At 36.8% G+C, this 27,157-nt stretch overlaps 1 protein-coding gene across 9 annotated transcripts in view; it reads right to left on the reverse strand.

Moving 5' to 3' along the window:
* Positions 1-27,157, reverse strand: part of SNAP91 (synaptosome associated protein 91) — a 155,135-nt gene that overhangs the window by 78,763 nt on the left and 49,215 nt on the right. For all 9 annotated transcript variants that reach the window (XM_068551700.1, XM_068551699.1, XM_068551698.1 and 6 more), the window contains exons 3-10: positions 24,083-24,225; positions 23,369-23,444; positions 22,513-22,615; positions 20,690-20,783; positions 18,931-19,042; positions 11,036-11,142; positions 6,983-7,024; positions 1,296-1,366 (exon numbers count right to left, since the gene is read on the reverse strand). In XM_068551700.1, the coding sequence (XP_068407801.1) occupies positions 1,296-1,366; positions 6,983-7,024; positions 11,036-11,142; positions 18,931-19,042; positions 20,690-20,783; positions 22,513-22,615; positions 23,369-23,444; positions 24,083-24,225 (748 nt within the window). The remainder of the gene's footprint in view (positions 1-1,295; positions 1,367-6,982; positions 7,025-11,035; positions 11,143-18,930; positions 19,043-20,689; positions 20,784-22,512; positions 22,616-23,368; positions 23,445-24,082; positions 24,226-27,157) is intronic.

The following is a 27,157-nucleotide window of genomic DNA, read 5'->3' on the forward strand; positions in this document are numbered from 1 at the left end:
CTGTCATCCATCATTCCAAATAGCTCTGCCATCACAGCCTGAGAGAGCCCTATTCTGTTGTTTACCATCGAAAACTTAAGACATGCAATAATTTTTATACTAACTTGGAAAAGATGACAGAAATCACCCTTGGCTAAACAACAGGCAAAAAAGTGTCTCAAGACACGAGAGTCTAGATTCTGGGAGAATGCCCAGAGAGAAGCAAGCAGAAAGGAGGTGCACTTTGATAGCTGTATCACAGGTAAAATCCACGATCAGCCTATAGCCCTGCAATGAGCAGTTCACGGGTTGTCTCTACCACTTTCTGCTGTCGATCTAAACAGAATCAACATAAAGCTGGGATCACCAACAAAAACAGATTTCAAGCTGACTCTGTAGAGAGAGCTACATTACGTTTTTAGGTGGAGATAATGAAGTATAAAATAGTCCCTGACCTTAAGAATCAGAAAATCCATTTAAACCACATATCGGGGCAGGGGAGGTGGGGAGGGGAGTCATTAAACAGTGTGGTCCATGATTAAGGAAGCCCTCATGAGATGGCCCTCCCAGGATGTGTAAAATGCACGCACGCAGAGACAAGGAGGGGAGGCACCCAAGATTAGCAGAATTACACTCTGAGCGAGGCACAAAGACGGGAAAGTACCAGGTCTTGTGAACCGAAAAGTATGACCCCGGCTGGAGAGAAGACAAAAATGGAACCTGGACATTTTTGGCATGCAGTCAGGAAAAATGGTCAAAAATCTAAGTGTCCAAACAGAAAGGTTGAAAATCTACTAAAACTACACTTATCGCTGCTCAACTGCTACTCTGTCTAGAAAAATAACTCTGAGTCAAGTGTCAGCAGCATGCCATGCCGAAGGGTCCACCTGGGGAGAGTCTGAAGTCCAGAAAGCCATTCCTGAAGGCTCTGCTTTTTCACAGTAGGGTTGGTAACATAACAGAGTGTTCAAGGCTGCTTGGGAAATTGGGTTCCCAATGATGACAGCCTCAATTTTTAGCACGAGCAATTCTTTTTCTGAGGATTGTGAGTCCCTTCTGAGGGCAAAATAATAAATAAATCAGCAAGTCCAGCCAACACAGGTACAACCTACTAGTTTGCTGAATTAGCCTGCAGACAGATTACCTATAATGGGGTCACGATGTCGTAAGTTAATGGGAAGGGTAGGGGTTTTCAGGGAACTCAGGATAATTACAATAAAGCATACCCTAAAACGGTAGTACTGTGGTAAATCTCACTGTATAAAGAATGACTCTAGTATTTTTCATCTTATTTAGAATATACAACTAATGCGTACTTGTTTCCAGGTTTCTTTCCTTCTAATGTATTTAGATGCTGTTCAAGGGTCTCCATAAGACTGCTGGGAGCCTACAATAAGAAAGTAAAAAATAAATGTCTGCATCGCTTTCTTTCAAAATAAATACACTGGAACATCACTGTAACTTTGTATAGTGCAGGTCTAGGCACCCTAATACATATGGGAGATAATTTCATTCCAGGGTCTTTTGGTACTTAAATATTTAAATTCCACAGAATCTCCAACAGGCCCATCATACATGTACTTAACTTCACTGCATAACAAACAGTGTTACAGTGTGGTTTCGGTGTAGAAATGACATTGGATAGACTTTTACTAAGATATTACTTAAATGTAGTAAACTCAATTAAATCAAGTTCACCGTATGTTTCCAGAAGACCACAGTGAAAAAAGTAAAGGCATTTGTATCCGAGTCAAAAATATAAGTGCCCAAATACAAACTTACAGAAATATGAAAATACAGTAAAATCTCACTTATCCACATTTGACTGAAATATTAGGGAAAATTACTACTTTATTAAAAAAGAGAGGGTAAGTGAGAGTTGTGGGGGAAAAAATACAACTTTAACAGTCAACCACAATTAAGATTTTCTTATTATTGAGCTATTTAATTTATATACATAGTAAAGTAACTTTAGTAAATATTAATGTTATAACAGACTACTGTGTTTTGGCAAATTTAATATATTTCACCTCTTTTATTAAGTACCTGAATGTTTTTATCATCATATTTTAGGCAATATAAAGTGATGGCATTTTGCTGTATATTAGAAGAAATAATAGGTTCATATAAATATTCCATCCCATCTATTCCTCAAGCATTAGAAATTTAATTTCACCTTTCTCGAATAATCTTAACCCAAGTTAGACTTTAACAGCAGCATAGGCATTCAAAGACTGGCATAACATTTATAGATACATTTAATTTGGACAATCATTCTTAAAATTAATATAAAATTAATTCTGAGGGATTTTAAAGTAACTATGCTAACTGCTAAAAAATTGTATAACTGTACATTTTACATTGCACCTATAATGACAAATGAAAATAAAATTCTTATTAAAATTGTTTAGTACATTTAATATTCATTTTCATTTCACTAATAGACTCATATACTGCCTTAACAATAATATTATTATATATATAATTATGTGAGATTATTGTATGTGTAAATTACTAAGTGAGCCACACATAAATTTATAAATATAAATTAGTAAGTGAACAAAAATATTAACTTGATCAAAGTGATGAAGGTAGGGTAGAAAGGGACAGCCTTGTGAACGTTATATAAAAAGTTAATTACTGTAGAGTAGAAAAAATGACTTTCAGGAGATATAATAAATTTTGAAAGTCATAAAAATTAGAATTCTTAATATAGGTCAGGTAAAAGCTGACTCAGCAAATTCCAGTAAACTACAACTAGGGGTATACTTCTAAGTTTTAAAAAATGAATTTTTAAGAGATAAAGGAAATTTTGCTCTATAGAAAAATTGTAAACTACTAAGATGTGCTTGCTTAATGAACAGAATGTGTATTGTAACTTTAAAAGGAAGAAGACAGAAATGGCTTCACAATTTTTAGATGAATTCATACCTGATAACTGCCATTATAACTGTCATAATAGTAATAATTATAATTGTCATAATAATGGAACCTAGGAGGCCCGGGCATATAACTTTAAACTTTTCGGTTTCCATTCTTTTCATTGGGATCACAGTAAGGAAAAATATATCAAGCCATGGAACCTCTCTCCAGTTAGAAGACTTAGGTCCTCTGAATATTAAATGCAATGTAAAAGAAATGTGATTCTGTGCTAAACCTCTTTAAGAAATGCTATTTATAGTTATAAAATAGAGAACAGTATGGGATAACAAAAGAAGTAGTATTTTTTCCTATATAGTTTCTTAATTATGTAAAATAAAAAAAAAAACAACTAGGATGATAGTTTCCAATTTCATTCTTTTTGTGAAGTTTCTTAATAATTTAAGAAAAAAATTAAAAATAAAGTAGTAGTCACTAAAATCACAATAGTTGAGAGAAATGTGACCAAGAACACAGACTACAAAACTGACTTTGTCTTTAAGGGGTGTTATTTTGCAATGGATTGTACATAAAATTAAGTTTGGAGCATTTTAGCTTAGAAGTTTAAAAATGCTTCATCATTTATATCTCTTATTAGGACATGTGAAATCTAACAGAAATAAACTCCTCAAACATTTCTGGAGGGAAAAAAAGTACTTTGATAGTAAAGTTCGTTGAGTGTAGGGATATTGGCCTTCTGAGCTCTATCTATGGCACTGAGCACATCCTGGCATGCAGCAGACAAAAATGAAAACTGTCTCAAATTTCCAAGGGGCAAAACTTTGAGAATGCCTCTGCTGTTGTGAAAGGAACTTTAGTATAATTAGCAGTATCTTTAGTTGCTTATTTTAAATAATGCTGAAGTCAACAGACCAATCAGGTGAAAATACCAACCCAAAGAACAAGAGGCAGCTTGTGAAAGCTAATAAATAACAGTGATATATCATGGTTACCGATTCATCAGTGGTACAGTCTTTAAAAGGAGACTTTTCTTTACCAGTAGTTTTCAGATCAACCAGAATTCCTGACATCAAAACCTAAGATGTTTTTCATAAATGGAGATATATTAAATTCGGAACACATGCACACACACCAAACAGGAAATAATATTTTGAAAATCCTTTTCTTGAAACAAATTCATAGCTGATTGTGAGTACAGGATCAAAAAGGAAGCATCCATCTACAATTCAGATGCTTTAGATCCTAAAGCATCATTAAAAACAAATGGAAATAAAAAGCAGCCAAAAGGTCATTCAAATTTTTTGATTATTAGATCTAAGAAACCATTGGAAAGTGCTGAGGAGGAATATTTCAGTTCTGATATCACATTCACTTCTTATTCAATACAGTACTTTTGAGTGTTTAAAAATGTTTTTCATTGGTATTTATAAATCATTTAAAATGCTGTTATGATGATATTATATGCACAATTTAAAAAGGGCTACAGATGACCACACTGGTATTTACTGTACATTTTCTAACCAGAAAGATATCCATTCAATCCCTGTGTTCCATCTTGCTGCAAGAGGAATTCTAATCCTTTCTCAGTTAGGAGCAGCCTTTCCCTACTCCCAGTCAATAGGTAGCCCTTCTGGTCCCCATCATCTCCTTAATCCTCTTCCTTGCTGGCTATTTTTGTTCATCGCCGTGGCTAGATTCAGTGGCCATGGCAGCCACAGAGAAGCCTGGCAGAGAGTAGAACCCAATCTCAGAGGTCTCAAACAGAGTCCACACTACCTGGCATTTCTGACCCATCTCCAGATTAGTTCTGGTCTAACACTATCTGAAGGACTAACCCTAGAACAGCACACATTCCAGCTTCTGTCTGACCAGACTGTCACAGTGGGTCTAAAGCCCCAGCTCAATGACAAGCCTACAATTAGACCTGTGGAAGGGTTCTAAATAAAAATTAGGGGGTGTGTTTAGCTCTGCTGCTCATGAACCCAACAGAAATCACAATTAAGTAACTTATTAAGAAATTTCAGAAGCACACAAAACTTTCGAATTGAGATTTAAATATACACTGGAGAAATGAACTAGAGGATTTTTTTTATAAGGAGGTAATTTCAAAATAAATGTTAATACTGAAGTCTATGTGGCTCTTAAAGTCATAACAAAAGCAGAGGATAGAATGTTACCAGTATCTAATGAACCTCTACCATAGAATCGCTTTCTACTAGACCCAGAGTAAGATTTTATCTTCTTTAAGGATGGGTCTCTGTTCCCCAAATTATAATAACACAGAACATACATCATTACATAAAATATTATGCCTCTGGACTTCTTGAGAGAAGATTATATAAACTGTAAAGAATATAACGGTATCATTAAAAATTAAAGCCAAGTATGTAACTCTGTCAATGATATGCTATAATTTTCTAATTTTAAAAACAGAAAGGTATTTAAGTATGCTTTTAAATCTTTCTTTATCTCCCTTCAGACTCTGCCCAAACTGAGATAAATGAGGACCTGTTTTCTTCTTAACCTGCCAGCCTCTCTAACAACATGACCAGTTTTACTTCTGTTCCATGGTGAGAGCAGTCTATACAGTTGAAATAAAGATGATTTACCATTTCCAAAAGCTATTCATTGAGTTAAATATTTAAATATCTACATTTTTTAGGTTAACATGTATTTGGGTTATTTATTAAAACTGCAATGTAAATGTTAATGTTAATAATGTAAATAATTAAATAATTTAAAATGAAAGCACAGTGATTTTCTTTGCTTTTTATTACAGTGGTACAAAATTAATAAATCTTTATTAGATTATAATCTAATAAAGAAATTTTAATAGCATTTTATGCACACAATTTTTAGCCATATCCAAGATGATACCAATATCTTATTTAGGTATGTACCTGATCAAAGAACACTATCTTCTCATAGTAGCAAAAATATTTTATACTAATATTCTGTCTATTAGAAGGCACTTTCCCCCAACTTTTAAATAAAAAAATACAATGCCATCATTTTCTGAATTGTTCTGTGAATTTTATTTATGAAGAATTCTTGGCATTTAATTGGTATTTTAATAATGTAAATACAGAGACCATTACTTTGGGTTTCCCTAATTTTTAATAAAAATTTAAGGTTAACATTTAAATATAGAAACATTTTAAGGGATAATAAAGATAAGAAATTATTAAACACATTTCGGTACTACTAAAAATGGGTAATCTTTCATTATGACAATTTTCTTCAATTACAATAACTTTTTTCTATTTGCAAAGACAGAAAACTCATATATTCATTACTGGTATATATGGTAGCAGTTCTTAACTCTCTCCTATTATCTATTTCTAGTTAAAGAACATGTTTGGAACAGAAATTTACCATAGCAGAATGACAAGTTGATTAAACAAAAATAGTTCCTGCCAATTATGAGAAAGGTCCTACAGTAATTCTGCTCATGTGAATGATCTTGATTCTACGTCCAAGAGGCCGTACAATGTACCTTCTTAACAGATAAAAGGATTGATACGGAAGCTCTACTATTGTTTTGCTTCCTAGATAGTCCCCAGAAAATCACTCATCTACCACTACTATTTTTTAAAAAAAGGTTCTCTTGTATATAGAAATTCCTCCCCTTCACAGGGGAGGCAAAAATCAGTGTATTGAATAGTAGAATTACAACCTCAGTGTTCTCGCTATTCGTGCCCCTCCTCCATCCCTGGGACATGTTGAAAACTAGGAGAAGAAGCAGGAAGAGCCGTTCAAATGTTCTGATTACATGCCTATGAATAGTCACATTTCATGGATAAAACACTTATTAAACATTTTTCAAGGCTTCCTTTTGATTCAAGTTTAAGAATGAAAAAATGAGCTCAATAATTAAATACAGTTGCCTTTAAAGAAGAAACGATTTTATAAGAGTAGGAAAATATTCATATTATCTCCAGAAATATATTTAATAGCTAAAAGAAAAATAGTAAGTTAGAAGGATTTCCAAGAAAGGTGGTTGGCCTACGTTCAAAAATGCATTAAATGCTTACAAGCCTCTGCCCTAGGTAAGACCATTTATGCTGAACTATGGATTAATAATTTCATGCACACTAAATTTTTCACTCAGAGAACCACTTACCTGTGTGAGGTCAGGAATGTCACCTTTATCAATGCCAACTTGCTGTGGATTAAAAAAAAGTTACTTAATAGGTTTTTAAAAATTAATTTCTTAGATCACCTATAGAATTAGTTAAAACCACAGCTCAATCTTGGTATAAAATAATTATTATTATATATATCAATCTCACTTTGAATACGTGCTTTTTGCGGAGTTTTCCACTCAATATAAGAGCAATGATTTTGGCAATACAGATATAACAAATGTACAGAATTTTGCTAGAACCCGAAAAAAGAACTTAGGAAACTGAAGTGTAAAAGGTTTCCTCCATGGTTAATGGCAACTAAAATTTTTTAAAAAATGCTTCGACTAAATTTAAATTGCTAATTATGCCCAGTCAGTCCTCTGGACAGGGAATGTTCACTGAATTTTAATAACTTGTTCAGGGTGTAGTTTCCACCCTTCCTCACACAGAGAGAACCACTGTGACATCCAAGATGTATCCTTCCAGAGTTTCTTTATGCATATCCAAGGAAATAGGAAATCCATAAATACATAGTTATTTCCCACACTGTTATACAATAATAGTGTATTATGTACACTGGGATTATACTCTTCATTTAACAATACATCTTGGAACTATATCCACATTAATACACAGAATCTCCTCATTTTTAAACAGCTTCCTTGTCTTACAATTTACTTAACAAGTCACCTATTAATGAACATTTAAGTTGCTTGCAATCCCTTGCCACTGCAAGAAATGCTGCACACATCACTTTGCACCTGTGTGGACACATCTGTAGGACACATTTGTAGAAGTGGAATTACTAGATAAAAGCATATGTGAATTTTAAATTTTGGTAGCTTGGGGAAGGAAGAGAAGGGAGGGAGGGAGGGGCAGAAAAAGAAAGTGCTAGCAAGACTGCAAATACGGGAATATATTAATAAAGGTGACTCAATGAAGAGAGTACACAGGTGTTCACTATACAAGTTTATCAACTCTTTTGTAGGTTTGACAAGTATTCAAAATAAAAAGCTGGGGAAAAATACAAATCAAAACTTCATTCTCTCATTCTATATAAATGATGGAATTGAGGCTTAAAGAAACAAAGAGGGTTAACCCAAGTCTCTCTGTGAGAAACGAAGTGCTTCGTTATGCTGATGGAAATGTGGAAGCCAATACAGGAAGCCTAAGTGTCGGCTCCTGAAAGACAATAAGGCAAACTGGAGAGGCGCAAGTCCACTTGTGTGTCAAATGCTGAGCTAACTTCTTTCCTTTGCCTTTTCTATATCTAAAGCAGCATAGGGAGACGCAACAGGGAAGAGATATGGGGATATATGTATATGTATAGCTGATTCACTTTGTTATAAAGCAGATACTAACACACCATTGTAAAGCAATTATACCCCAATAAAGATGTTGAAAAAAATAAAAAATAAAGCAGTGTTTCTCAGCCTTGGCACTAGTGACACTTTGGGATGATAATTCTTTGCTGGGGGCTGTCTTATGTCTGCCCTAAACTCACATTCTTTCAAAGTATGGAAATTATAAATTAAGGCAACTTCATTCTATTTATTTCCATATTTCAATACCTCTTGAGATGATCCATTAAAATAAATATGAATATGAATGAGGTCAGTGTTTGTTAAATTAAAGCATTATGGGTCCCTAATATTGGAATCACCTCCTTAAAAGGTGATGCGATTCTATTAAGTAGGTAACTCTGTTAAAGAAATTCTTCCTTTACTTTGCTACTCTTACTGTCCTGAACTTCTGAACCACAATGAAGTTGGAGGATGGAGCTGAAGTGTGATTATATTACAGAAATGTCATCACTTTCTGTCTGCAAGTATTCTGGGAGACATAACTCCTATGAGTTGGTATTTACCTTGGAATAGCAAACTAAGAATAACTTAGTTCTATAAAAGGTAAGTGCGTTTAGCAGACATGCCTATTAGTTGTAAAATAACCATTTTACAAAATTTCAGTTGTCTGCTTTAGGAGACTTCAGTATAAGAATTCAAAGCACGGGAAGTTTTCTGTACTTCAAGCAATTCCTCTGTGCAAAATTTGAATATATCCATAGGAATTATTCAATTACTCCACATTTCTTTTAATACGATGGGAAACTTAATGTTAACGTTTGCCATATAGCCTATATAGAGAGTTGTATTTTAAAAACAACATTCTTGCAAGTCATCTACACATTCTTCAGGCAAATGGTATTAACAACAGGGTAGCTTATTGGGTAGGAGTCCATACATATGTACACCACACAAGCACTGCTTGGTAGAAAAGAGAAGCTTCGTATATTTGCTGAAAACTTTCTGTATTTACCAATCATAACCAAACGATTCAACACTGGTATCCAAACACTTAGTGTTTAAATTATGAACAATGCGATTTAAATGTGAAAGAAAACACTAATGGTTAACCCACTGCGATTAATGTTTATTCTATTAAAAATAATTTTGTAAATTAGTATCCATTCTATAAAAAGTCTTAGTCATGTTTGAATAAAATTAAAATATTTATTATTATGTTGTTTAAAGACAAACTCTCAAAATGACATCTAATTTCTGTATATCTCCTTCTCAGCAGCCTGAAATGGGCCTGTGATAACACGAGGTTATCAAGAGACACAAAGTAAAATTTTACATGTAAGAATAGAAGGAACTGATATATAAGCACCCTTTTTCTCACGGAGACCTTTAGCCCAGCCTTATTATGCTGATTAGAGAAATATTTACCCCAAACTGTAACATGTCCAGCTCTTTACTTTTCCGATATACACAACATCAGATGGGAACACTGGGAAGCATGTGCACCAGGAATTAATCCAACAGTGAAATAATCCTCTGCCCTGGGTGTTTAGGTATAACTGATCTTCTCACAGAAAGAAATTAGGCAAATTTTGCTAGATTACATTGATAATTACAGTTGAACTATGGGAAAATCATATCAAATACAAAAAATAAAACTTGTGTAGCAGCAAAAGTTTCAAGCAATTCTATCCTTCCTTAAAGGCCACCAACATCAATAAACCCATGGAAATATACATGAACATGCTTTAATGTATATGTAATTTATTAAGCTAATCTTTACCTTTTGTTTCCCATATTGATTTTTTTTTTAACAAATTCTGATTATAAACTGTATGGATCTAAGCTCAAGAGATAGTATTTTGCAAGATTATTTTGGTCTTGGAATTTAAATGTGACAATTATCACTCCTGTGAATAAATGAAATTTGAAGACTAATGCTTGGACTAGAGTGCTTTTGAAATTATGTGTATAAAATGCCTGTTCTTGTGCTATATTCTGAAAATGGCGAAAACATCAAAAACATGGCATGAATGTCCCACGTCCACAGCATTTAATGCTTTGCTGGTGAGCTTCAGAACCCTTCCCACAAAACACTTCAGTCAGCCCTAGCAATCAGTTAGTTGACAAGCAAGATAAGAACCCATTTGTCACCCTGACAAAGGATTGTAATAAAATGTCACAATTTCCACTATGAGTCAATCATTGGATTTCATAAGAGAAGACACCAATTTACAGATAACCTCAGGAACAACAACTTGATGGTTACACAGTTACTGTGATTACGTATAAAGAGACATCCTTAAGACACAATTTATAAACTTTATAAAATTAATTATACTTTGTTTTCTTTTTTCCTTGTATTGAAATCATTTTGACAAAGTAAGAAAACGTCAGGGTTTATCGTTTACACACTGAGAACAATGGACAGACTTTTCTAAGGGCTTTTTTCTACAGTTCAATACAAAGGAAGCACTTTCTTACAATCAAGGACAGCCATGAGGTGAGATGGAGGGACAAACCACCTTGCAAAGCTGTGAGCTCATCATCCATGAAACTTTTATTTGGACACAGGATGATCTTCTGATTGAAATGCAAGAGTGCAGAGCACAGCTCTGGGTGAGAAGCAGGATGAAATGTCTTCCAAGGCCACTTCCAACCCTAATAACCTGTGACTCTGTGGCAGAATGTCATGCCAGATTATGAACTCTACTGTTCACTCCAGATACATGTGTAAATATTACTTACCTCTGCAACTTTGAGAAATTCAGACACTCGTGTCATCCTAGTTAGAAATCGTTTGTAAATTTCTAGAGCATCTTTACATTGTCCTTTCTTCATTTCAAAAAACTTTTCTAGAAGAGATAGATAAGCATTTCGAAAAGTGTATTATATTCAATCTGCTTCTAAGCTTACATTGATACTATTACGTACAACTTTAATGTTTGAATCAAAACACTTGGCACTAAAACTTATGGGAAATATTAAAAACACCTAAACAAGGGAGGTCTGAGTAGTTTAGGAAAGGTGTTATGTTCTAAGGTGTCTCACATGAAACAATTTAAATAATGAAAATACAGTTAAAGTAGAAGAATATATTAATTGTCACAACAGGTATATACTTCATGATACATATATTGTAATATTCTGTTTCAGAAAACAGCATCAAATTCTTGCTGATAACAATCTCAAAAGTTAAAACTGCACCCTACAGCATCCTTTTTTTCTTACTAGTTCACTATAAAGCAATAATCTATATATTATAAAGCAATAATCTATAAACTTCCCTGAATTAAAGAATTCTTTAAATTGTCTACACTCCATATAAGTGATACTTGCTTTTACTGGTCATTAACTATTTCTTTCAAACATTATGTCTTTTTGTTATAAGATAGTGGAGTTTCGTCCTTTCTAGTCTATAATCGTATCCTCTTTCTCAACTTTTAGCTTTCTAGACAGAAAAACAAAGGGTCCTTTTGCTGCTCTCTTCTGCCTCCCAAGACTAGAATTCAGTCATGAATTATAACTGTAGTATGAGAGTGTATTTTCTCCATACATGTTTTGAAGAAAACTAGCACTTTAACAGTGCTTTCCCCTAGCCAGTCATTCATCCGTTCATTCAGTCAAAATTATTGACATTGCGGATGGAGACACAGTCGGCCAGTGTCTACAATAGCTCCCTGGCAACCCTGGATCATAACTGACGGCTCAGTATCTCCATTATTTCATATTTGCACATGGTTAAACATATGCTATTTTTATGCTCTCTCACATTTGAAAGTTCTGGATTTCATTCGGCATGTAATTTTACTACCTCAAAAGTATTTTTAATTTTCTCAAGAAAGGTTTAATAATATATAATTACACAAAGAATTAATTATTGAGGGTAGCTACTCATTACCTTCTGTTGACAGTCTTTTGGTAATTTTACTTTTAACATGGACCTCCCCTGTAGGGTATTCGAGGGAAGCAAAAAGATCAAGAAAACAAACACATAATGTTTTCTAGTTGTTAAGATTTGAGAGGAAAGTGGGTCTTTTAAAAAATGGCCAAATTTAAGGATACTTTCTTTGTCCACCCACGCTGTCTTCTAAGCTAGAGACAGAAATATGGTGTTACAGGGGAACAAATCTTTTCAGTTTAAACCTTTGAAAAGAAGGACTTATTCTGGTAAAACACACCTTTCTTTCCTTTTAAACAATCTTCACATAAACAATTTCTTCCAAGTGTCTAAATTACTTTTCTTTACTATAAGTTTATTTATTTGAATCAGATCTTCAGTGATAACACAAAAAGAGAAATCAAACTGAATAATCTCAATCTCCTCTTAGAACCAATGCATCAAAATTTTAAGCAGTGTTTTTTTGTCTCCTCTGGATGCGTTTTAGGTTGTTTGTATCTTTTGTGGTAATTTAGGATTCAGTAACAAAAGACTTTCAATAATGATGGTTTTAGGTTATAATCTCATAAGTGTTTCTGTAACAGTGGTAATGACACAGCAAAGCAGCATGTACTGAGCAATACAAAGCTGTAAAGTTCCCTCACCCGCTTAAGAGACCAGAGAAATTAACACTTTTAACAGAGGGGATGGGTCACCCAGAAATGAGTCTCTTTCTTTCATAATAAAGATAACATATGTTGATTTTCAGTACCTGAAATGATCAAATATTGACATTTGTAACATGAATCTTTATAAAGTGTTGATGAATTCCCTTGTCATATTAGTACTGACTTTTGCAGAATAACTGTCCGAGGAAAAGAACCAGATGAAAAGGTATCTCATCCTTGTGAAACAAACTGAGACCTTGCATGTAGGCTATTACTAACGACCACTAGTCAGTAAGGGAAGCATCTTCTTATTCATGCGTCAGAGTTTCATTACAGTGACAAAATGTTTGCTAAGATTTGCACCACTGTTGATTCCAACATTAGATGTAGAGATCTGGTCATGAAGTCCTTGACTAAGACTCACCCATGATATATTTATAAAGTTAATTCCTAGCGCTTAGTTAGTAAACAAACAAAAAACAGACCTGTCTCAAAACACTTGGGACACTGTGTATACTTCTCTTCTAGAGTGTTACTTTCACAAGAGCAAGTTGACAAGGATGAATGAAGGCCACTCAACGCCACAGTGTCGTGAGGCCAGAATGTACAACTACCACGTTTGAAAGGTTAGGTCTCTAATATGAAAAGGTACAACTCTTCTCCTTTTCTGCTCCTAATCTTAGGCAAGAGACTCTCTTTTTCAAATTAAATGAAATAAAAAATATACATTGAATGTTTATTATTTTAATATAAGGAGAAAATGCATGCTTAATACACTCCATCTGTAAAGTCAACATAAAGTAAAGCACAGCAGCATTTAAGGAGTGTTCAAGACAATAATAGAGGAGAGTCACATGACTTAACATCTTTAATTGCTAAATCAATGGTAAAGGCATTAAGTCCAATGTTCATGAAGCAGAAGTGGGGATGAAGCGGGGGTACACTGGGGAGAGAGGATGAAAATGAATCAACAGAACTTCATTTCTGACTGGCACAGATTTTAGTCAGTGGGCAACTCAAAGAAAACTGAGGTTTCAGGTTTAAAAGACTAATTATATATAAACAGAAACAAGGAGATTAGGAAGGGCAAATTCAAGAGTTTCAGAAATTGCCGAGTTTGAGGTAAGAACATAGTATTTAAATTTTAAGTGTCGACAAATAAGTAGACGTGCAAAACTGAAGCTCAGGAGGAAGGGAAGGACTGAAAGGATAGATGTGAGACTCCTTACAATGGAAATAATAAGTTTCCCAGTGAAGAGTACACAGAGAAAGCAAAACAGCAGATGGCTGGACATGAACTTTAGCAAAAGCTCACCTTTATGAGTTGTAAAGAAGATTAAGATCAGCCAGCAAAAGCGAATGGAAAAGTTTATCTTACTTGGCTTGCCACCAAACTCCCTCACCTGAAATAAAGGTGATGTGGTTTTGCACTGCACACCACGGGCAGGAATCTTTCCCCAGGAAAGGCAAAACCTCCCAGGACACTGTACGATGTTGGTGACTGGTTCACCCAACTCCATTCTATCTTTTTTCTAGACTCATGAGAAGCCAGGGATCTGGATGCAAATTTAGTTCTGCACATTAGACAGACCTGTGGGCGATCTGGAAGGAGAAACTGAGGCAGCAGCAGCAGGCTTCCTGTACCTGAACAGCTGTTTCTTACGGCAAGTGATAAGATCCCTGGAGGGTGAGCTATCTTTCACAGCATTTCACTGTCACCCTCCAGCTTTCCTGGGCTTTAGGGAATAACTGTCACAGTCACAGCCACTCTATCTGACTCCCTACTCCCTGGATTATAGCTTCAAGTGTCCATTCTCCAGCTCCCTAGTGTTGTAAGGCAGTCGAGGTGGTTTCAGCATACTTTCTAGTAGTGGTCTCATAAGCAGTAGCGTCCCTAGAGCACAGAACTGGTTACTTCAGGAGCATCTCAGGAGGCCGAGACCAGAACCAGGTCCTGCAGGCTTCCCATAATTAAATGAGGACCTAACCCCTTGTTTTGAATCCCTTTCTATTTAGAATACGTAGAGTGGTTTCTGTTTCTTGCATAGACACAGTATTTGGTGGCTGAAGAGGCTGTAGAAATCAGACGCTCAAAAATGTCAAAGGGAGGAATCTGGGATTAGATATGTAACCTGAATGAATTTGAAGGCAGTGATAACCACCTGCAACTAATGGAGAATGGGATTCTCGGGTTCTGTGTTGCACAGGAGCAAAATGATGACTTAAATTATGACCTGTGGTTTTCTGAAATAAGCACCTAGAATGAAGCTTATCAGGACAAGCAGCTGCGGGGATAGACCGTGATGAGAACAAGGCAGATGGAACTGTGGGGTGGACGGCTGCTCCCGACCCCACTGGAGAGCTTAAAAAGGAAAATGACAACACAGGATGTAAAATGACTGGCTCAAGGCTCCAGTCAGACTGTGGTACCCCAAGCTGCCCTAAAATAATCTTATCCTTACAGACACAGGGCTGTGATCGCTAAAGTCACAGAGTCTAATCTTGTGAGTTGCTGAATTATAATGTATGTGGGCAAGTTAAATTTCCAGCTTCAACATGGGCTCCTTTGTGAAAGTTAGGACTCTTATTGAAAAAGAAAACTGGAAAGGAAAGTACTTGGGTAGATTCAAACCAACATGAGCTACCCTTGTTGGAAAAAGCTTTTCTTTCTCAGTCTGAAGAGGCTGGTCCTGCGTTGCCTGGAGATCCTGTAATCAACCCACCTTCCACAAGGGAATAAAAATTCTCCTCGTGCTCCGTCCCTCTACTTCTTACTCCCTTCCCCTTGCCAACTGCTTCAATACCTAGAATGAGATTTAGAACCCAGCAATCCAGCATGTCCTTGGGAGACAAGTGCAAAGCCTGACTCAAGAGGAAAAAAACACACATGCTAAAAGAAGTGCAAGACTGTGCAAATTCATACTGGCAGTCGGGACGCCAGATAAAATACAAGACACTGAGTTAAATTTAAATTGTAAAAAATAATTTTTAGCATAAGTAGGTCCCAGATATTCCATGGGACTTATTAATACTAAAAAAGTTACTCCTGCTGATCTGAATACAAATTGAACGAGATGTCCTGTATTTTTTTCCTCCTGAATCGGGCAATCCTAATTGATAAAAATCTAGAGAACTCAAATCAATTCTAAAGGTTCTGAGCAGTAAAGAAGGACCATTACGTTCGTTTTTGTGATGTCACTGATAATTCATCAATTTGGGTGAACATGCCAAGAAGCACCGATTCAAAATGCTGGCCTGTAGCCAGGACATGGAAGCAACCTAACTGTCCATCGACCGATGAATGGATACAGATGTGGCACATATATACAATGGAATATTACTCAGCCATAAAAAGAAACGAAATTGAGTTATTTGTAGTGAGGTGGATGGACCTAGAGTCTGTCATACAGAGTGAAGTAAGTCAGAAAGAGAAAAACAAATACTGTACGCTAACACATACATATGGAATCTAAAACAAAAAAAAAAAGGTTCTGATGAACCTAGGGGCAGGACAGGAATAAAGACTCAGATGTAGAGAATGGACTTGAGGACACAGGGAGTAGGAAGGGTAAGCTGGGACGAAGTGAGAGAATAGCACTGACATATATACGCTACCAAATGTAAAATAGCTAGCTAGTGGGAAGCAGCTGCATAGCACAGGGGGATCAGCTCGGTGTTTTGTGACCACCTAGAGGGGTGGGATAGGGAGGGTGGGAGGGAGACGCAAGAGGGAGGAGATATGGGGATATATGTATATGTATAGCTGACTCACTTTGTTATACAGCAGAAACTAACAAAACATTGTAAAGCAATTGTACTCCAATAAAGATGTTAAAAAAAAAGATGCTGGCCTGAACATCCGGAAGTGGATCTAACACAGTGGTTCCCTAACTGTAGTCCCCCAGACCCAGCACCATCCAGGCCCTCACTAGATATGCAAATTCTCAGGCCCTACCCCAGACCTACTGAATTAGAAACTCTGGGTTAGTATCCAGCAACCTCAATTTTAATAAGCCCCCCAGATATTCTTGAGTAAGAGCCTTGAAACACAGCCAAAAGCATCTATTCCTACTCTTCTGCAAAGGGACATTTACCAGAGTGACTACGCACATGGGAAAGGGACATACACAGAATCTTCAGGGACACAGACTCTAAGCCGATGCTAGTCTCTGGGGATCCAAAATGTCACTATATTTTCTACCAATCTGAGTGGAGGCTTTCTGGGGATTAGGAGATTAAAAAAAATCAGATCCAGTGGATGCATGAAACTATCAGTGGTTATTTCCCCAGTTTCCTGAATACATAGATGAAATACTTTGAAATACACAGAAATACTTTAAACCTAGCAGGATCCCCACATCGGTTTCTTGATCTCTACAAAGACACAGGGTAGCAATTCCATCATATTCCCAGTTAACTTGCATATCTGGTTTGTGCAAAAGATGAGTGAATCTTAGGGATGAACTGTAGGTTACTGGAAACTTAATCAGGTGATGATTCTTACTTGCAGAGATCCAGATGTGTCCTCCTTTCCAGCATAAAATCAGCATAGTTGCTGACATGTGATAAGCTTCTATCAAACTAGCAAGTTCTTTTCTATCTACCCCAGTAGACACAGCCCATCAGAAGTAGTTTTCTTTCATCTGGCAGGGATGCCGGTACATGGTCACTGTCTTATTTCAAGTATATTAACCTCTCTGGTTGTCATAATGCCACTGGATATCATTTGATGACATCAGGTTGACTGTAGCTGATGGGAAAGAATTTCAGGTATGCTAGGTGCCTAATAAGTCACAGGCAGGTCAAAGGGAAGGAGAGAGAATCTATGAAAGCCCAGGGAACTGCTACATCAAGGAAGTTTCTGCGGGTCCAAAGGTCCCCTCCATCTGAAAGACACAATGCTTCACCTTGCACTCCCTGTAACGAAAATGCAGGCGAACGTTTTGCTGAGCTTTTTTTGGTGTCGGAGGTAACATAGACAACATGTGTATGTGCTGCTCTAAACGGAGTATCGGTGTATGGTGTCAGATGGAAGCAGGGCCCAGATCAAGGAAGACTCTGCAACTGCTCCAACCTGGAGCCACTCGGGCCTTTGTTCTTGCAGAGCTAAAGGCACTGCAAGTGTCTACAGCAGATCCAAATGCTGCAGGATGACTCTGGCACATGCCAATAGGAAAATACAATAGAAGCCTCTAGCGCTTTGGAGCAGGGCCATTTCTTTTTCAGACAGTAACTGATCTCCTTTGGAAAAATTGCTCTAGGCTTGCTTCTAGAGACTGAAGTTCTCACCAGAGAATACCAAGTGGTCATAAGACCTCAAGTGTTATCTTATACACCAAACCATAAAGCTGGACAAGTGCAAGAGTATACTCCATCATCAAATGGAGGTGGTAATATAAGCGATCAGCCTCGAGCAGTGCCTGAATACCCATGTAGGTTGTATGAACAGGTGGCTCATACTCCCAAGTGCACCTACATCTTCTGGACGGCTACTTCTCCCTCCAATCATGCCTATAGGCTCTGGGGAGATCCCTATGACCAGCTGACAGAGGGAAAAAAATAATTCAAGCGTGGTTTAGATGTTTTCTCAGACTGGCACTAGGTGGAAGTGGTTTGCTGAATCATTATAACCCAGAAAGGGGTGACCTTGTCCGTAGAAAGAAATCTTTTACTGTAGGCCAAACGTCAAGCAGTGCATCTATCTGATTTTCACTTTATGGCGAAGGAAAGATGGTGAGACATATGGAACTACATCAAAATAGGAGCACCTCCAGGGGAGGCATCAGAGGTAGTTGTCAGCACAGTGGAACAGTTATGTATCGTTACGGGACTTATTCCAAGAGACAAAGCCTAGAACCTGCTCCTTCGGTCATTCCAAAATTTTGTAAGCATCAAAATCCCTGTATGAAATCTCTTTCTGCTGAAAATACCTAGAATGCTTTCCATTCCCTGCACTTAATCTCGACATAAGAACACACACAGAAATGTGACCTGAATGAGCCATCTATTTAGATTTTTATGAAGTCTGCAGCATCCAAATCTTTGCATTCTGATACAGTCTCTCTTCACAGACACCATTCAGTAGTTCTACCTACCAAGTAAATTAATAACTCCATCGTTGTAGCAAGCAAAAAGTTTGATAAGGTCCTTGAAAAGAAGCATAAATGCAGCATTTATGACACCATTTGTTAGTTCATTTGGATGTACCTAGAAACAGATGAAAATTTCATAAGTTAACTGCAGATCATCAAATGACAATTTTTCTCAGAGCATGTTAAGAAGTCTCAAATGATTATTAAGAAATTCATTCATATTCACCAAATGCTGTATAACTCTTTGAGTAACACTACCAATATCAAAAACTGGATTGCCTATTTTTTTGCTTCAATTTAAGTCAATGAAGTTAGTCCTATCAATTATAAGATATATATATATATACATTCTATTTGATTAATGATCCGCAGATAAATCAAATCCAACTTTTGAACACCTGGACTCTTGTTGCTTTTACTATGCCATATTACCTTCTTCTCCTTCCCCTGTGTAATGATCTCTGTGGAAGGGTTCAGGCTCCAGGGGCCTGCAGTGAGTCAGAGAGGAAGCCTAGCATAGGGAAAACATACCTTAGCCGGCTACCCCTAAAATAATTCTGGAGACTCATAGTATCCACCCACCCACCAAATACTCTAATCGCTAGCACAGAGAAGAATAATTTCTCTCCATTTCCCAATCCTTGCTCACAACTCCTCAGGCTCTGCTCTTTTTCCTTTTCTGACTTCTTTTCTCCTTTAAGTAAGACAGTACCAACATTAAGGGTAAGGAAAGAAAACAAAAATGAATAATAAGAAAAAAAGTTAAGAGAAGCAATTCCATATATACCTAGTGATGTCCTTACTGTAAAATCTGTCAAAAAGCAGTAAGATGGTTTGCTGCTTTAAATGAAATTTCACAGGAGTTGGGTGTTGTGACTAGGATAGACGAAACCATAATCTTAACAGAGATTTTAGTTACTAATAGTTGAGGAAAATCTTTGTTTTAGGCAACCACCAAAACAGAGGAAAGCTAACAATGTGAGTTAAGAATCTTCCTACATGGCAGAACATTTTATTTTCACGAATCAGATATGTTTCATTAATTAAAATTTTTAGTTTGAAATAACTGCAAATCCACATGAAACTGTAAAAAAAATATAGAGATTCCCATGTACTACTTACCAGTTTCTCCCAGAGGTAACATCTTGCAAAATTATAGTACGTATCACAACCAGGATACTGATATCAATACAATCCACCCATCTTACTCAGATTTCCCGTTTTACCTGTTGTGTGTATGTTTAGTTCTATATAATCTTATCGCATGTGTAAGTTAGTGTATCCACCATCACAGTCAAGATACAGGTTTGGTTTTAAGAGACAAGTCATGTTGGTATTGGCAGGAAGAAGGACCATGACAAAACAAAAATAATTCTCTTCCATGGATGGTGCCATTTAAACAGACTGTATAAAATAGTTTCTAATAGCAGGCTGGGGTATTTAGCTGCCTGAACGTACGTTTTGCAGCTACTTTATTCTGTCAAACACAACAGGAGGCCACCATCCTGCTCTGAACATGGGGATCCAAGAATGCACCACTCGTAGTTTTCCATGACTGAAGTAAACACCTGTAAACTTCTCTGACAGTCTGGACAACCAAAATCCTCTATTCCTCACTGACAGCCTAAACTAAGTGTTCATCTAATTCAACTATATGAGGGAGACCTAAATCTGTTTCCTGAGGAAATTCTTTATCTGTAGCCCACCTTCAAATAAAAGGCAGCATGACTGTGTAAGAAGCATTTTCTGGTGAGATACGTACGTCAAATTCCAGCAGTGCATCAATCTGTCCCTGTAGTATGGGCATACTCTTCAGTAGTTTCTCAGGAGCCATTGTCCTCATGACACCATCAGCCCTACAATTTAAAAAAAACCAAAAAGGTAAAGCTTACTTGTATGTGGAAAATTTGAGACCACATGCATTGTTCCAAACTGTTTTCTTCCTATTTCCTTGTTAATCTCCTGGGATGATTCTGAGATGTGAAGAGGCTTTGGTTGGGTCCCTTCTCTATACTCCTTCTTACCCACTTGCATTCCTTAACCACACAGGCCGTGCTTTCTATGCACTGCCCTCAGGAAGAAAGCAATGTGGTCTGGATAAAAGAGGCCAGCTGAATTTATGAATGGATTTTTCTAAATCTATAACAGAAATACTAGTATTAAAAATCTAGGTTTCCTAAACCCCAGTTTGTTTGTTTTTGAGAGAGAGAGAGAGAAAACACGTCTTGGAAGTCTTCAAAAGCTGTGGGACTGGGAGCAGAATTTACACTATTAACCATCAAGTGAAGAAAAAGGCATTCTGATATGCAGTTTGGTCAAAAAGAGCTGAGTTTAACCAGCTGTAGAGAACGTGACTGGAGGTTAGCACTGAAGGGTGCATCGTAGGGGGCACTGAAGCCTGCACCCACCCACGGGCCTCTTAGGGAGCTCCTGTATCCAGAGATGGTCAAGGAGCAGCAGGAATGAAACAGCTGAGGAGAACGCCCAGGTGACGTGACCGCGCTGATAAATGGCAGCTTTCGGTCTCTCCCACCTCAACGGTAGGGAAAGCAACCCCAAGTGCCCTTATGTGCCCACTCAGCAGTGCAGAAGTTTCTAAGAAGGCTGTGGACATATTGTGGAGAGGTCACAGTCCAGCTCGGAACATCAGCCACGGCTGCCCAGGGCCATGTAAGAAGTCAGAGGAAGGCACAGGAACTAGAATCATCTCTAATGAGATGGGGATGAAGTCAAACCTTAATTTTATAAAATGTTCACCCACAAGAAACTAGTTTATTTTGAATAGGCAAGTTTATATTTTTCACTACCATGATAAAAAAAAGTAGTTCAAAGCTAAGTTTAGGTCAGCTATCAGAAAACAGAGTTATATCTCTTTGTGTGAATTCTTGAGACTAAAATATTAAACTTTGTACAATATGTTGCCATTATTTCAAAGTAGGAGTGGATACAAGATTTGCACAGATTTATAGCTGAACACTTTTGATTAAATTCAAACATCTACTTAGAGGGAAATAAATATCAATTATGAATTAAACATGCAAGGAGTCTGTATCAATGAGATTTTCCTAATCAATGGTTAGTATTAATAATTAGTTCAAATATGGTGTGTTTTCATGTGTTTGTGTGTGTGCATGTATAATAGTAGGACAGTATTATCTGTCCTCCAGATTTGTGACAGATCTCCACACATACATACAGTTCAGTTTCACCTCAATCAAAACACATTGAAATAACTATTGTCGACTACAGCCATGTTCTTTTAAATGAAACTTGTTTAAATTCTCTCCATTTAAAATTATTTGAAGGTATATAACTGTTCAAGAATTTTGAGTTGATTTTAACAAAATAAAATGTTGTACCATGTCAACTCTGAGCAGCAAATCAGATTTTCTGCATGAAAATATAAATAAGTAACATCGCAACCACAAGGCTAACTTGCATAATATTATTAATTGAGTTTTTTTTTTAAGTTATTATAAACTGGACCTTCATGATCAAAACTAGTTGGCAATTAACTTAGTTAAGATAAATCAAGTATGTCTCAAAGAGTCCTGCTCAAATAAATATGAGAAAGAAAAAACATACCCTTTCTTCACTCTGGCAAAATCAAATGCCATCTGTCTGTAAGAGAAAGCCTTTTCATTCAAATATCTACTATAGCGCCTTATGAAGGTAGACATATCATAACCTGGGGGGAGGGGCAGAGGAGATAAAACTAATTAATAAAATACCTTCAACTGTGCTTTGCTAGTTCCAATTTTTTTTTAAGCTCCTCAAATGTAAATAATTCTAAGATGAGGTCAATAAGTGTACCAGACAGGCCTCATTTAAAATCCTATTTCAGGTAAAAATACTTTCGGCATGAGACATTCCAAGACTATTCAATTTAGATATGCTACCATCTTTGTACAGAATGTCTTTTCTGATTTTTCCTTGCATTTTTGTTCACTGTTTCAGATTTAATACATGTAGCTATCTGAGAACTATCCACTTGCTTGGTGTGCTTGCCTTATACGTAATAGACAACCAGTAAATATGCTGAATGAACAAATGACTGCAGTACAAATTCTATCAATTTACAAAAAAACATTTAAAACTGGATTATTTTTAATTGGGAAAGTACTTTTTCATTTCATTGCCTCTTACACCTTCATTAACAAACAATTGTGGATCTAACATACCCACTGTTACTTTTTAAGGTAAACACTGAAAAAGACAAGAAATAGAATTAATGTATAATTCATATGCTGAGTTGCATAACAATTAAATATTTTAAAGCTAATATAAAGTAACTATACCGTTACGTTTACATTTTTTTTTCTTGTATATCCAATGGAGCTATCAGTTAACGCTGACTTTTAATTAATAACCTCACTTCAAAAATCAAAAAATTCTGCATCAAAAACATTAGCAAGAAAATTATAAAACATAATATTCTCACCATGGGATCCACTTTTGTCCAAAAAATTGCTGAGATTGAATAGTGTATTTCTAGAGGCCAAATACTGAATAAATCTCTGAAAAACAAAAGTCAGAACTAAACATCAATATTCTGAAATCACTACTTTAAACAAGTTCTGATACTAAAGGGAATTTTCTAAAAATATAAATTCTCATTGTGATATTTTTTACTCAGTATAAAGTTTCCTAGTCTGCGGGCTTTCTCTGAGGGGGAATAAAAACTGATCATACTCACTGAAATAGAATTAAATTGTGTGATCTTTCATTTCTGTATATAACAGAAACACTGCAATTTAATAGGATTCGGTAGGTATCCCATATAAAATGGCTAATTTTTAGTTTAGTCAATATTTTCCAAAATTAAACATTTTTATGAAAGCAATTTTCACACAGAGGCACAAAGAATTACTTCCCAGTGGGAAAATAATTTTGTTGTTCCTTTCACCTAATATTTTTGTCCATTAATACGTTTACATGGTATATACAGATTAAACACTTCGATATCTCTAACAAAGTGTCTAACAACATATTTCTTTAAAACAGCTAATCAGTAGATTAAAATTGTACTCCAGATGACTTTGAACCATATACGTCCTCTTATTTTTCTCCTAATTAGTGAAAGCTTAAGAAACTTAAGTCATCACCAGCCTCCCTCCCCTGCCAAAAAAAGAAAAGTTAGGTTTACATGGTTTACCTCATTTCCATGCACCATGAGATGATGCGTAGTGACTAAAGCTTTAAATACAACCACCCAGCTACTGTTTGTTGCCCGCTCAAAGAGCGTGTCCGCCATCTGAGGAATATTAACATTGGTCTCATTGGTAGCCTGGATCAAATCTATGAAAATAGAAGATTTCAGTCAATGACACTAATGATCGCATAAAAAAATTTCATTTCAGATTTTAAACATTTAAACCTGTTGAGTTTATGAGTCCAAAACTGCATTGACAACAGCTAAAAAGATTTTCGAAAATTAAATGTCAGAGACATTGGTTCAAGATGGTGGAGTAGAAGGATGTGCTCTCACTCCCTCTTGCGAGAGCATGGGAATCAAAACTAACTGCTGAACAATCATCGACAGGAAGACACTGGAACTCACCAAAAAAGATAACCCACATCCAAAGACAAAGGACAGGCCACAGTGAGATGGTAGGAGGGGTGCAATCACAATAAAATCAAATCCCATAACTGCTGGGTGGGTGACTCACAAACTGGAAAACACTTATACCACAGAAGTCCACCTACTGGAGTGAAGGTTCTGAGCCCCAGTCAGGCTTCTCAACCTGGGGGTCCGGCAATAGGAGGAGGAATTCCTAGAGAATCAGACTTTGAAGGCTAGCGGGATTGGATTGCAGGACTTCAACAGGACTGGGGGAAACAGAGACTCCACTCTTAGAGGGCACACACAAAGTAGTGTATGCATTGAGACCCAGGGGAAGGAGCAGTGACCCCCACAGAAGACTGAACCAGACCTACCTGCTAGTGTTGGAGGGTCTCCTGCAGAGGTGGGGGGGTGGCTGTGGCTCACTGTGAGGACAAGGACACTGGCAGCAGAAGTTCTGGGAAGTACTCCTTGGTGTGAGCCCTCCCAGAGTCTGCCATTAGCCGCACCAAAGAGCCCGGCTAGGCTCCAGTGTTGTGTTGCTTTAGGCCAAACAACCAACAGGGAGGGAACCCAGCCCCACCCATCAGCAGTCAGCAGATTAAAGTTTTACTGAGCTCTGCCCACCAGAGCAAGAGCCAGCTCTACCCACCACCAGTCCCTCCCATCAGGAAACTTGCACAGCCTCTTAGATAGCCTCACCCACCAGAGGGCAGACAGCAGAAGCAAGAAGAATTACAATCCTGCAACCTGTGGAACAAAAACCACATTCACAGAAAGACAGACAAGATGAAAAGGCAGAGGGCTATGTGCCAGATGAAGGAACAAGAAAAAATCCCAAAAAACAACTAAATGAAGTGGAGATAGGCAACCTTCCAGAAAAAGAATTCAGAATGATGATAGTGAAGATGATCCAGGACCTCGGAAAATGAATGGAGGCAAAGATCGAGAAGATGTAAGAAATATTTAACAAAGACCCAGAAAAATTTAAAAATAAACAAACAGAGATGAACAATGCAATAACTGAAATGACAAATACACTAGAAGGAATCAATAGCGGAATAACTGAGGCAGAAGAATGGATAAGTGACCTGGAAGACAGAATGGTGGAATTCACTGCTGCAGAAGAGAATAAAGAAACAAGAATGAAAAGAAATGAAGACAGCTTAAGAGATCTCTGGGACAACATTAAACACAACAACATTTGCATTAGAGGGGTCCCAGAAGGAGAAGAGAGAGAGAAAGGACCAGAGAAAATATTTGAAGAGATTATAGTCGAAAACTTCCTTAACATGGGAAAGGAAATAGCCACCCAAGTCCAGGAAGTGCAGCGAGTCCCATACAGGAAAAACCCAAGGAGAAACATGCCGAGACACATAGTAATCAAATCAGCAAAAATTAAAGACAAAGAAAAATTACTGAAAGCAGCAAGGGAAAAATGACAAATAACATACAAGGGAACTCCCATAAGGTTAACAGCTGATTTCTCAGGAGAAACTCTACAAGCCAGAAGGGAGTGGCACGATATATTTAAAGTGATGAAAGGGAAGAAACTACAACCAAGAATACTCTACCCAGCAAGGATCTCATTCAGATTCGATGCATAAATCAAAAGCTTTACAGGCAAGCAAAAGCTAAGAGAATTCAGCACCACCAAACAAGCTCTACAACAAATGCTAAAGGAACTTCTCTAAGTGGGAAACACAAGAGAAGACAAGGACCTACAAAAACAAACCCAAAACAATTAAGAAAATGCTAATAGGAACATACATATTGATAATAACCTTGAATGTAAATGGATTAAATGCCCCAACCAAAAGACACAGACTGGCTAAATGGATAGAAAAACAAGACCCATATATATGTTATCTACAAGACACCCACTTCAGACCTAGGGACACATACAGACTGAAAGTGAGGGGATGGAAAAAGATATTCCATGCAAATGGAAATCAAAAGAAAGCTGGAGTAGCAATACTCATATCAGATAAAATAGACTTTAAAATAAAGAATGTTACAAGACACAAGGAAGGACACTACATAATGATCAAGGGATCAATCCAGGAAGAAGATATAACAATTATAAATATATATGCACCCAATATAGGAGCACCTCCATACATAAGGCAACTGCTAACAGCTATAAAAGAGGAAATCGACAGTAACACAATAACAGTGGGGGACTTTAACACCTCATTTACACCAATGGACAGATCATCCAAACAGAAAATTAATAAGGAAACACAAGCTTTAAATGACACAATAGACCAGATAGATTTAATTGATATTTATAGGACATTCCACCTAAAAACAGCAGATTACACTTTCTTCTCAAGTGCGCACGGAACATTCTCCAGGATGGATCACATCTTGGGTCCCAAATCAATCCTCAGTAAATTTAAGAAAAGTGAAATCATATCAAGCATCTTTTCTGACCACAACACTATGAGACTAGAAATCAATTACAGGGAAAAAAATGTAAAAAACACAAACACATGGAGGCTAAACAATACGTTACTAAATAACCAAGAGATCAGTGAAGAAATCAAAGAGGAAATCAAAAAATACCTAGAGACAAATGACAATGAAAACACGATGATCCAAAACCTATGGGATGCAGCAAAAGCGGTTCTAAGAGGGAAGTTTATAGCTATACAAGCCTTCCTC

Source organism: Eschrichtius robustus, chromosome 9 (genome assembly GCF_028021215.1).
Source record: "Eschrichtius robustus isolate mEscRob2 chromosome 9, mEscRob2.pri, whole genome shotgun sequence".
In the NCBI taxonomy this organism is placed as follows: domain Eukaryota; kingdom Metazoa; phylum Chordata; class Mammalia; order Artiodactyla; family Eschrichtiidae; genus Eschrichtius; species Eschrichtius robustus.